At 39.9% G+C, this 13,443-nt stretch overlaps 1 protein-coding gene across 5 annotated transcripts in view; it reads right to left on the bottom strand.

The window, feature by feature from the left end:
• Positions 1–13,443, bottom strand: part of HSF2 (heat shock transcription factor 2) — a 45,613-nt gene that overhangs the window by 7,407 nt on the left and 24,763 nt on the right. For 4 of the 5 annotated variants that reach the window (XM_073337186.2, XM_073337188.2, XM_073337189.2 and 1 more), the window contains 7 exons: positions 12,493–12,554; positions 12,255–12,339; positions 11,439–11,608; positions 9,124–9,393; positions 3,697–3,802; positions 1,129–1,182; positions 435–513 (listed from right to left, as the gene is read on the bottom strand). In XM_073337186.2, coding sequence (XP_073193287.1) covers positions 435–513; positions 1,129–1,182; positions 3,697–3,802; positions 9,124–9,393; positions 11,439–11,608; positions 12,255–12,339; positions 12,493–12,554 — 826 coding nt within the window. The remainder of the gene's footprint in view (positions 1–434; positions 514–1,128; positions 1,183–3,696; positions 3,803–9,123; positions 9,394–11,438; positions 11,609–12,254; positions 12,340–12,492; positions 12,555–13,443) is intronic. The other variant, XM_073337187.2, reaches the window with a different exon arrangement.

Raw genomic sequence — 13,443 nt, 5'->3', positions numbered from 1 at the left:
CTACAAGGGAAGAAAAAGAATACTTCAGAAAGTCACTAATAGTTTACATGCACAGTGTTAATTCCAAAAATTTTAAGTGTACTTTTTACAAAGCAAACCACATTATAAAAATATTTTTGAACAAAATGGTTCCTTTTTTAAAAAAACTGGGCATACTATTGAAGTGTTGCAAGAAGCAAAGTAAACAATTTATTGTTCAGATTTGTCTGAAACACCAACATTTAATTAGCTTTGTCTTTGCATCTGGTGCAATGCAAATTCTTCACAGTAACTATTTTGGTTCTTGTCATGTTACCAGCACAAAGCAATCAAGCAGATAAGACCTGACTAAACAGGATATTGTTTTAACAAGTACTTCACAATTTTTCCCTCTTGCATCTTTTCAGCTATGAAGCTCTTCCTGCAAAGAAAGCCATGCCATTCGCTGTACTAACCTGATTTGGGCTTAGAACCGTGTGTGTCTTGTGAAGCAGGCTGAGGTCCATTACTCTTTGTAGTTTCTATTCCTTTTGTCTCCAAATGAAAAAAGAAATTGAAGTCAAAACTTAATCTGAAATAGGCTTTAAAAAACCCAGTCTGCATAAGTAACAAAAAGGTTACAACTGGCGAAGCTTGACAAAGTCCACGTAACTATTAAAATAACCTGCATTATAAATAACTATTAAAATTAGCCTGTAAAAAGATGTTACAACTGTATGGCAACTATTCATGTGGCTTAATGGATGCTGGTCTAGAAAACAACATGAAGTGAAACCCTGGTGAATCCAAATAGAAACTGAGAGATTAACATTGAGGGAGGATTACTGTTCTACAGTTAGAAGTTGGAGGAGCATTAGCTTCACTTTCCTCATCTGTAAAAATGTTAAATACTTCCCCTAGATATCATGGTGATGAACGTAGTATAAAAACTTATCTCCCCCCCACAATTTGTGCTGTTTTTCCCTTCCAGCTACAAAGCAGAATAGGAATAAATTCAACTGCAGTTTTTGTATCCAACTTAGAGGTTTTATTCACAACAAAATATGAAAATGCTTTGTCACTTCAGTAATGGGCACAGCTAAAGGACAAACTGTTCACCAACCTCCAACTGTATTTGTATTTCTCGCTACTGTGGGCTTTGGAACTTACTTTTGTATTACTGATGTGATCTGTGGGATTCATCTGCACGGAGCTTGTAAAAAGCTGAACAAGACAAAACACCGTTTTAAAATTCCGAACGTTGGTATAAGTATAGGTCTCTAAATATATGGGTGTAAATATTTTACTACACTTTATTGTTTATTTTATGCAGTGCCTATAGGATCTGAGCAGGATTGGACTCCCTTTTACAAGTTTGCCATTTTGCGCAAAACATTTGCTAAGGAGAAGCCTAATTGTGGAGTAGACCTATTACATTTTGAGACTGCAGGGCACTGGTAATGCTCACAACACAGCAATGTCAGTACCATGTCTAGCTCAGAACGGTGCTGTATGTTAATCCTGCAGTTTCTGAAACACCAGATTCAGAAAAGTGTGAACTGCCACATAGTTGACCAGTTAAGTGAGAGGAATGATGTAAAGGAAGAATAAATAAGAGAACTACGGCCCCATGGACTGAAACAGCAGTCACCTCATTCATTTGAATTATGAATGTGGCAAAAAATGTCCACTCCTCTCTCTCCCCAGCTGCTTAACTTTGAAACAGTTGTACAGCACCTGCCTGGGCATGCATAATTTTTTTCCTGAACAGTACACTTTTCAATATATACAGGCAGCAGCCACTAGCTAAAACTGGATTGCCAGTCCTCTTATTCCCTTCTGTTTCCTCCTACCCAAGTGTGTCATTATTAGGCACAATTTGGAACGATTAGAATACATACTCAATTCAAAATTTTGTGGCCCAGAATATACTTGGCCCTTGAGCCTTGGGAGTGTGATAAAGAGTCAGTCTCCGCTTCCCCATTTACAAAGCAGGTCCTAAAACAGTGGTATTCAAGCTTTTTTTTGGCAACCCAGTTGAAGAAAATTGTTGATACTCACGACCCAACAGAGCTGGGGATGATGGGTGTGGAAGGGGGCACTTGGGTGGGGTGGGGTTTGGGGTACAAGAGGGGATCAGGGCTCTGAGCTGCGAGCTCTGGGGTGGGGCCGGGGATGAGGGGGTTGGGGTGCAGGAAAGGGCTCCAGGTGTGTGTGTGTGGGGGGGGGTGCTCGGGGCTGGGGCAGGGGACTGGGGCACGAGCTTACCTCTGGCGGCTCCCAGCCAGCGGCACAGCCAGGGTGCAGAGGCAGGCTTCCTGCCTGTCCTGGCACCGTGCTGCGCCCCAGATAGGGTGACCAGACAGCAAATGTGAAAAATTGGGATGGGGGTGGGTGTTAATAGGAGTCTATATAAGAAAAAACCCAAAATCGGGACTGTCCCTATAAAATTGGAACACCTGGTCTCCCTAGCCCCTGAAGCAGCAAGCAGGTCCAGATCCTAGGCAGAGATGCGCGCAAGCGGCTCCATGCAGCTCTTGCCTGCAGGCAGCACCCCCCCCCCCCAGCTCCCATTGGCCAGTTTCCAGCCAATGGGAATGCGGAGCCAGCGCATGAAGCCCCTTGGCCCTGCCTACAGGCCGCTTCCAGGTGCGGTGTGGTGTCAGAACAGATAGGGACTTGTTTTTACTGGCTGGCTGCCAGAGTCCCCGAGTGCTGAGCAAGGTGACCCAGTAACTTGCATTCCGCGACCCACTATTGGGTCGCGACCTGAAAGTTTGCATCCGATGAAGTGAGCTGTAGCTCACGAAAGCTTATGCTCAAATAAATTGGTTAGTCTCTAAGGTGCCACAAGTACTCCTTTTCTTTTTGCGAATACGGACTAACACGGCTGTTACTCTGAGACCTGAACTTTGAAAACCACTGTGCTAGAACTTCTACCTCATGGCTTCAGGCCTGATCCAATCTTTGGTTCCCTTATCCACTTTTGGCCAACTTCACGGAAGTACACACACAGTTCTAGTCAACAGTACCAGTTCTACTAAACATACATAAATTGGTGTAGCAGTTAAAAGAGCATGGACTTCAGGGGCATTTGGAAGCACTATACCAGTACTGAAGCATGCACTATGATTTGTGTTTCCTTCCTCCCCATTTTTTTTTTTTTTAAAGGGAAGAAAAAAAAGTGCCACATTTGCACATGTGGCACAGCTAAAGTAATAAGTGTCAGGAAATACAAAAGATTTCTACATTAATATTAATTCTGCTACTTTGGAGACAAACTTTTGCATCTGTTTCCTTGTTATAAAGGCTTTATGTTAAAATGTTTAGTATGCAATATACAGGATAAGCAATAAGACTAAATTGTAACTGTAGAAATGTTTGAATTTGATTTTAATTTTATAATTGTGCAGCCTTTAAAGATGCATGAACTTCTTTGCATTAAAACTTTAAACAAAGCTTTATGATACAAATATCCTCTTGAAAAATGAAAAGGAGGACTTGTGGCACTTTAGAGACTAACAAATTTATTTGAGCGTAAGCTTTCGTGAGCTACAGCTCACGAAAGCTTACGCTCAAATAAATTTGTTAGTCTCTAAAGTGCCACAAGCCCTCCTTTTCATTTCGCATATACAGACTAACACGGCTGCTACTCTGAAACCTCTTGAGAAATGTGTATCCTATATGATCTTGTTCATTACAAAACAAAAAACAGAGAAAGTTACTAGAAATACATACATCAACCAGAAGATCTGGGTCTATGCTGAACTGTCGTCCTGACAGCATGGCTTGGAAGTCCTCTAAACTGCAATCAATACTGTCAAGATAATCCAATAGCTCAACTCTGGAAGATAGAAAAGAAAGAGGATTGTGTGTTCTGAAATAGCAGCAACATTTCTACTGACAGCATGAAAAGAAAAAAAAAAAAAATCCAGTGAGGTGCAGGGTACCTATGAAAATTTGTTATAGAGATACAGAAGCTTTATAATTCAGCCATTGGAATAGGTATATGTAACAGTACCATCATCACTGCTTGTTTAAAACGGCACTGGCAAATGCTGATACAATATTTCTCTCTGCCTGATGTCAAACAGTTAAGAACGTTTGACAGGATTGTCAATTTATACATCTGACATTCACAAATCAATAGGCTGTGACCCACTCACAACGCTGCTGTTTCCACAATAAAGGAGAGCAGAAGTCACTTTCAGTTAATTAGAATTATTTTTAAAGCTGAAAGTAAATCCTTTTATATTACAAGGTAACAGTACAAAAGTAATCAGATGGTTGCATGCGGGGATGAAAAAGAAGAATGCAAAAGTGATTCAAAAGACAATTAAAAAAGAACACCACATTCCACCAGCAAGTGCTGATTGCAATTAATGTAAGTAAGTAAGTTATTTCCTCTGCTATACAATATATACTCTAAAGACAATGTAGTAGCCTTTAGCTTTTGTTTTTAACTTAAACCATGTAAAAAACAAAAAAACACCTTTAGAGTGCAATAATAAAAGTCTGTCAGAGGCTTTGAAAAAAAAAAAAAAGAGTTCATATCCAGCAAGGAAAAAAAAACTAAAAATCCATTCTTAAGGTGACCTGCAAGGAGGGAGGGACTGATTTTGTGCCCTTATTTGATTTTTTTATGATACATAACAAGGACCTGAATGAGCAAAATACACATTACAAAGATGTTTCACATTTAAAATTTAGACTATGTCTATCTAGGCTGGAAGACTATGACCAGAAAACCAGTAAAATGCTGTCATCACAAAAGTAAAGGAAGTGCAAATATAGCATTTGAAAAAAGGGAATCTTAGACTAATAAAAAACAAAGTTTTAAATGTCACCTATTTAACTGAAGTAACATTTTGGATGAAGGAAGGTCTTTAATTTTAACAAATACTTCCACCGTTCAAATTATGGTGCAAGAAGTAACAGTAAATATCCTCAAGACCTCCCCGGAGTAGACCTCTAGCAAAAACAGGAAAGACCAGGATTGCTGATATTTCTATGATAAAAACACATATAGGACAATATTTTTTAAATAGCTTTCAAGACTTCTTTATATATAGTATTCTGAGTTCTCCGTTTTCACCATTTTTTTTTTTTTTTTTTTAAATTAAAGGAGTTCAGGTTTTACTAATTAACATCCGTGGATTAATCCACTCAATTTTTTCTCCCAGGTACTTATTTTTGTTAAACATTAACGCTTTACACAGTTATGTCCTGCAGCTCTGCAGTGTAAAAACACAGCACACACATGGTGAAGGTCAGAAAAATCAAACAACGTTAATATTGTGCTAAGACGTTGCCTTCCCTATTTCTTTGCGTCTGTTTAGTGCGGCGCTAAGTTTAAACAATCTATCCTCCACAGAAAAAGTTAAAAAAAAAAGTAAACATAGGGTGAAAACATTAATATATGCCTGAATATCAACAAGAAAATCAGTGCTTAAAAATTGTCAATGAAAGTAAAGATGGGAGTGAAAAGGATGCATTGTGCTGCAAGGACTACAGCATTGAGGTCAGGGCTCATGCTGACAGAACAAAAACAAGCATGTTGAAAGCGAATGAAACGAAGCAACAAGACGACAGTCAGGGAAAGTGTGGGACCCTTACTGAATGGGGGAAGTCAACATAGTGACAGATGTGGAAAAAGCTGAAGTACCCAATGCTTTTTTTTTCCCCCCCTCAGTCTTCACAGACAAGGTCAGCTCCCAGACTGCTGCATGGGGAGGAAGTGAGCAGCCCTCAGTGTTGAAAACAGGTTAAAGACTATTTAAAAAAGCTGGATGTGCACAAGTCCATGAGTCCAGATCTAATGCATCCAAGGGTGCTGAGAGAGTTGGCTGATGTGATTGCAGAGCCATTGGCCATTATCTTTGAAAATTCGTGGCGATCGGGGGAGGTCCCGGATGATTGGAAAAAGGCAAATATAGTGCCCATATTTAAAAAAGGAAAGAGAGAGAACCCGGGGAACTACAGACTCACTTGAGTCCCTGGCAAAATTATGGAGCAGATCCTCAAGGAATCCATTTTGAAGCACTTGGAGGAGAGGAAAGTGATCAGGAACAGTCAGCATGGATTCACTAAAGGCAAGTCATGCCTGACCAACCTGACTGCCTTCTATGAGGAGATAACTGGCTCTTTGGAGATGGAGAAAGGGGTGGATGTGATCTTGACTTTAGCAAAGCTTCTGATATGGTCTCCCACTGTATTCTTGCCAGCAAGTTAAAAAAAGTATGGATTGGATCCAAAGTGGATAGAAAGCTGGCTAGATTGTCAGACTCAACAGGTAGTGATCAACGGCTCGATGTCTAGCTGGCAGCTGGTATCAAGCGGAGTGCCCCAGGGGTTGGTGCTGGGGCTTGTTTTGTTCAGCATCTTCATCAATGATCTGGGTGATGGGATTAATTGCACCTTAGCAAGTTCACAGATGACACTAAGCTATAGGGACAGGTAGATACACTGGAGGGTAGGGATAGGGTCCAGAGTGACCTAGACAAATTGGAGGATTGGGCCAAAAGAAATCTGAGGAGATTCAACAAGGACAAGTGCAGAGTCCTGCACTTAGGAAGGAAGACTCCCATGCACCGCTACAGGCTGGGGACCGACTGGCTAAACAGCAGTTCTGCAGAAAAGGACCTGGGGAATACAGTGGACGAGAAGTTGGATATGAGTCAGCAGTGTGCCCTCATTGCCAAGAAGGCCAATGGCATATTGGACTGTATTAGTAGGAGCATTGCCAGCAGATCGAGGGAAGCGATTATTCCTCTCTATTCGGCATTGGTAAGGCCACACCTGAAGTACTGCGTCCAGTTTTGGTCCCCCCCACTACAGAAGGGATGTGGAGAAATTGGAGAGTGTCCAGTGGAGGGCAACGAAAATGATTAGGGGACTGGGGCACATGACTTATGAGGAGAGGCTGAGGGAACTGGGGTTATTTAGTCTGCAGAAGAGAAGAGTGAGCGGGATTTGATAGCAACCTTCAACTACCTGAAGGGGAGTTCCTAAAGAGGATAGAGCTAGGCTGTTTTTAGTGGTGGCAGAAGACAGAACAAGAAGCAATGGTCTCAAGTTGCAGTGGGGGAGGTCTAGGCTGGATATTAAGAAACACGATTTCATGAGGAAGGTAGTGGAATCTCCATCCTTAGAGGTTTTTAAGGCCTGGCTTGACAAAGCCTTGGCTGGGATAATTTAGTTGGTGTTGGTCCTGCTTTGAGTAGGGGATTGGAATAGATGACCTCCTGAGGTCTCTTCCAACCCTAATATTCTAGGATTCTAAGAAAGTGAGCTTCAGGATAAACAGTCAATACCAGGAGCTTTCACCAGGGCTTCCATGAAAGAGAAGATTGTGTCAATGAATTTGTGTGTGCTCTTTGTTTCACTAGACAACCACTCTTAACTGCAGAGGGGCCTACTGGTGACGCTGTGTGACAATACTGTCCACAGCCGCAAAAACCCTTCCTAATGCAGACAACCTCACTCGTAAGTTTCTAAAAGAAAAATGACAGTGCTTTAGTATATAAACAGACAGAATGAATTAATGGGAATGTGGTGTCTAGATTGATTTTTGACAAATCTTCTGATGCTTTGGCCTATCCAATTCTTGGACTTTTGTTTTCATTTTTTATTTCACGGACATGTTTGAAATGTACCAACAAATGTGGGAAAATGTGGCCACAACGAACACAGATTCTGCTTCCGACATGGCTAAGTTTGCATGGGAGATCAAACTCAATCAGAAACCGGAGCTGCTACACATTGCCTATCCTGCTCATCTGACTACTGTTGTGTGGTGTCAGCAGCTACTGCTACAGAAGAAATGAAAGACGTGAAATCTTAGATCTTTGGATTTGGGGCCATTTTCAAAAATGTGAACAAGCTGAAGACTTTGCTTTACATAGTGTGAAATGAGTGCAGAGCTGACTGCCAATTACCTACCCCTGTTGTGCCACATTGGTGGATGAGCTTATACTTCGCTGCTTGTCATGTAAATAACGTGTGGACTGTGCTATGCTTCTCTAGATCATCCTGAGTTTGTTGGTTCTAAAGCAGACTCTGAAAAAACTGAAAGAAAATGACCACCAGATTCTGTGCACCCAGGCAATGTTCGTTGTTGAAAACTTGGAATCACTGTGGGACATGTAGAAAACACTGGAGGAGTTTTCTCCAACTACTGCCAACATGTTTGCTAATGCAGATGTTTACTAGATCCTGACAATCAAAATCTCAGCTGAATTGAGCACAAAAGCTGCAGGAGAAACATACGGTGAGAAAACCCAATCATTCTGATTCCAGAACATGAAAAAAGTTTTTTTAAAAAAAAGTTCAAAACCTTCAACACAGTGCTCAGTGAGAAATGGGAGACCATTGCCCATAATTTGAACCCCGCAGTGTTTGGTGCCAAAGATCCTTTTTGGAATCCTCAAGGTGAATTTTGCAATAGACTACGACCATTATGCCAGAGTGTTCCAGCCATTTGCTCCTGAAGATGACATTTCAAATCTGAAAAGGGACTTTACTACGGACATGAATGTGCCTAACCCTGACAATGTGAAACTTAATGTACTGGCTTTTAATGGCTTTTTGGAATAGTCATCAAGACACTTCCCAACTTCAGCAAAGGGGCACGGTGAGCTTTGAGTGTGCCCCCTGGATATATTGATGCATTTTCAAAGTTGGACTACCTCTAAGACAAAAAGAGGCTCCACATGAGTGAGGATACTTCAAAGAAAATTATGCGAGCATACGTAAACCAAGATTTGTGGAAAAACTACTAACTCTGAGAAAGGCAAAAAGCATCTTTGAACATAGAGTTTCCGTTATACTGTAGTAAAATGTGCATATTATGAAAGGGTTTTTTTGTTTTTCCTTTTGCCCAGATTAGTTATTTTTTTTAAAACCCATTTCATCTCTGTTTTAATGTTTGGGAAAAAAACACTAACACATTCCTAAAGTGTTTTTTTTTCTTTTTAAACAAATAAACTGAAAACATGGAACACTATTTATATACACCATAAAGCAGCAAAAGAGCACAAATTCAATCTTTGAAGAATCCTTTGCAGGGCCTCTAAGAGTCTTTCAGTGAAAGTAGTTAAAGACGCAGTTGATGAACGTATCAACTATAACTTAGTCAATTGTCTTAAACGCATCAAAGCTACTCACTTTCCAAGAAGGTTGATGTTCTGTGAAATTACTCCATTCTCACTGAGTATGGAATCCATCATTGAGACAGGGTCTTCTGCAGTAAGAGTTGACTGGTTGTTCAGTTGAACAGCACTAGACATGAGAGGGCTTGTACTGTCACTGACAGGACTGAGGGGACCACTGGCTGAGATAGTGACTGGTTCGATGTTTTTATCCCCCTGAATTACAGGGATGTTGTCATCCTCATTATCATCTTCTACAATTACAATATCAGGCGAATGACTACAACTGCAATACATAACACAGACCATAAATGGGTTAAACTCTGAAGAGGCAACAACCTCCCTCCTTCAAAGTTGTGCTATAAGGATTAAGTAGCTGCAAAGCACTCTGAATATGTAAACAGTGGCTAACTCTTAGTTAAGGGAGTCTAGACTTCCATTCTAAGCCCCATTTTAACCTTTCACCATCTCCTCAAAGTTTTATGGCAGTAACAAAAGCCATGTTTAAAATACAGTAAAAAGAATCTCAAGAAACTGGAAAAAAGATTAAGCAGCTAATGATCATCTTTAATCGAAAATATTTGGTTTTAAAATTTCCCTGTTCTCTTAATTTTAATATAACTTTCTCAGCAAAAGTAGGTTAGAAGGACAACTCCAAGCTTCATATTCAGATGAAGCTTGTTAGGGGACAGTTACAGGGCATTTTCCAGGGATTAAATACTTCAAAATCATTAAGGAATCTTAATTCTTCTGGACTTGAACTAGAAAGGATGAAGGTATCAGGCTAAAGAAAACCATTTTTATTTTACTTCATGCCTGTTTGCTACTATTTTCTAATTCTGTAGGATTAAGTTTTACAGGACCAGGAGAGAGGGGAGGAAAAAAAAAAACCCAAAAAACAAAAACACAACACCTTAGAGGAACATCAATAGGTGGTTATGAGAGAAGGTGGGTACTAAGAATGGGAACTGAACATGGGGCTGGTGAAGAGAAGCCAATCTTGTCATGGCTGATGAGCTTAATTAGGCTCATTGGGCAGTTTAAGCATTTAAGTCTCACAGATGTAAGGGCGATTAGGATCCTGCGAAGTGTACTCTTCTCCCCTTTACTACATTCTAATGCTCCCCTGTCCCTATGCAAAGGATCCCAGAAATGAAAAAACCCTGCCCCACAACTCTCACAATGTTCCACAACTCATTATTATGAAGCAGGTCACAGACAGTGAAGAATCTTTTCCCTCCATGATGCCAGAGAGAAATTTTCACAAGTGTTTAAAGTACTAAGGAAATTTCACACTTTTAAATGGGTATTTTTTCCAAAGATTAATCTTCACTCAACTTATATTTTAAAAAAAGAGCATTAGAAACCCAATAACTACAACACTAAGATTTTTTTAAGTTACTTAAATTACTGATGTGTACTCCCACTTAATGACAGTTTTCTGTGTGTGTAGGGGGCGGCACGGGGGGCGCAGAGAGAAAGCATCCATTTGCCAAAACCAAAAGAGTAGTTTAAGTCTCAGGCAACAAAATCTGGATTTCAAATCCATAAAGCATAAAATTATACACTATTATGCAGTGTAAACCAAGGGCAACATTGGGAGACAATCCTTCAGCCAGAAGGGCTGGAGTGATCATCTGCTTTTACCTGAGAGTGTACTATAAAGACAGGTGTGGACAACAGGTAAAGTATGTAGCACAGAATTAAGGAGTAAAATGGGGGAAATGTACACAAGATGACCCTTGAATTATAGAACTGAGAAGGCTGGAGGGCTTTACAGTCTCTAAAATAGTGAAGAAATCAATGATGGTGGTTTGCAGTCAACAAAAAATGACTGGAATGTTCAGAGGGCAGCATTTACACTTGGTAGAGGTAGCACATGACAACTACCCTCAACAGTATAAAAAACATTCAACTAGGGGGGTTCCAATCTTGTGCTAAGGAAGTAAAGACCAAGAAATTAGAATAGCATAAAGATGGCACTTCTAGAAAAGAAGTATATGCCCCAGTGGTCCTTCATTTTTAAATGTTTTATTTTAGCTGAATTCTTATCCTAGCCACACTAAGCTACAACTGCAGATTTGTTCTGTGAAGCCAGTCCACAGGCCTGGAGTGCACAGGATTTGCATATGTATAGTAACTTTCAGTAACTAATATATGATTCAAAATCGCATACCTGCACTTTGATTAAGACTGCTTCCTTTACTGAAATGGAATTATACAAGATATAGCTAAATTGTATTGTGTAGATCTGAATTAGATTTTAAGGTTAGGATCTCCCTGTCTATACTGAAGTACTGAGTGCCTTCTGTACTCAAAAATATTTCTTACTTGGAAGAGTCTGACGTAGCATCCTCATTTGTTTCTGGAGTAATGGGAGCACTTTCTTCTTCACCCATAGTATTTTCTTCCTCACCAATATCATCAGTGACATCATAAATAATGATGTCATCTGAAATCTGCTCCCTCTGCTCTAGTCCCTCAGTTCTGCTGAGTGGTACCTGAGAATTATAAAAGCACAACTACTGTAAAGATAAAAAGAATCAAATTTTCAAACTAAAAATCAGACCCAAATATAATACTTCAATTAAGAGCCCTAACTGAATACCTAATTTTAAAAAAAGTTCTAGATATCCCAGGAAAACGCTTAAGACACAAGACACTTTTCCACACAGATTTATATTCATATTTTAATTATTTGGCATAAATAATTTTGTAACAGAACATTTAAACAATTAGGTATATAGCTGTAAATTTTGTTGAGTGATTAACTACTTTCATAAAATAAACTCAAGATAACAGTTAAAATCCACCAAAGATCAGACAATGTAAAACAAAATAAGCCAGAAACCTTGGAGAGTGATACAAAAATATATCAACACTGTAAATCAGCAAGAACAGTGTCACAACAAAAGCTGGAAACAAACACACATTACAATGGAAATGGTTTAACTACCATGAAAATAGTTCATTGGCACACAGCTGTTATTCACTTCAAAACACTCTTCTCCCCCTCTTTTGCCTCACTTTTAGCTAATATAGCACAACTGCAGCCACTATAGGTCACTCCTGTTAATACTTGTTCACCTTTCTCCATCCCTCCAGTTGCCACATGAACAAATAATGTCCACTTCAAAATCAACTTACATGATGGTTTTTGTCAGCTGCTTCTTTGACGATCTGCTGAAACATAGTGGACTTCGGAGGTCCATTGGTATTCAGAAGTAGTGGCCTAAACCGGGAGGGGGTGGGGGGAGAGAAATCAGTAGCATGAACACAACTAAAGCATGAAAAAATATTTCTAAAGAGAAAAGCAGCCCAGCAAAAGAAACCCGTATTAGCTGGTTAACATTTACAAAATTATTTTTTTCAATACTGTACTTACCGTTTGCGTTTTAGACTCACTAGCTGGTTATTCTGCACCAGAGTAACAATGAACTGTACAATCTACAAGAAAAGGAAGATAAGTAAACACTACGATGCGAGGTTTTGTCAAAAAAAAAACAAAAACCCACACACACACACACCCAAAAAACCAAAACCAAAACAAAAAAAACCAAACAAACCCACAAACAAAACCAATAGTAGCCCACAGTAGTAAAACTACAAAGTTTATCATACTTAGAATCATAGACTTAGGAGGGACTGCAAAGGTCACCTAGTCTAACCTGCCAAGATTCAGGATTTGTGCCTAAACCATCCAAGACAGATGGATATCGAGCTTCCTTTTGAAAACCTCCAGTGAAAGAGCTTCCACAACTTCCCTAGGCAGTCTGTTCCATTATCCCCCCTTATTAGTGTTAAGAAGTTTTTCCCTGAGATTTAATCTAAATCTTCAACCCATTGTCTCTTATCCTGCCCTCTGTGGCAAGACAGAACAACTTTTCTCCAACTTTTCTGGCAGCCTTTCAAGTATTTGAAGACCATTATCACATCCCTCTTCAATCTCTTATTTTCCAAACTAAACATAATTCCCACAGTTCCTTTAGCCTTTGCTCTCATGGCTTGCATTCCATTCCTTCCATTATTTTTGTCACTTGCTTCTGGATCCTGTCCAGTTTCTCTACATCTGTCATAAATATAAACGGAAGGGTAAATACCTTTAAATCCCTCCTGGCCAGAGGAAAAACCCTTTCACATGTAAAGGGTTAAGAAGCTAAGACAACCTTGCTGGCACCTGACCAAAATGACCAATGAGGAGACAAGATTCTTTCAAAGCTGGAGTGGAGGGGGGGGGGGGGGAACAAAGGGTTCTCTCTATCCGTGTTCCTTTTGCCAGGACCGGAGCAGGAACGCAGGTCAGAACTGCTGTAAAAAGTCAGTAAGCAATCTAGCT

This window comes from Lepidochelys kempii, chromosome 3 (assembly GCF_965140285.1).
Source record: "Lepidochelys kempii isolate rLepKem1 chromosome 3, rLepKem1.hap1, whole genome shotgun sequence".
Lineage (NCBI taxonomy): Eukaryota > Metazoa > Chordata > Testudines > Cheloniidae > Lepidochelys > Lepidochelys kempii.
Note: the sequence above shows the minus strand (reverse complement) of the source record. Positions and strands in the feature narration are given on the sequence as shown.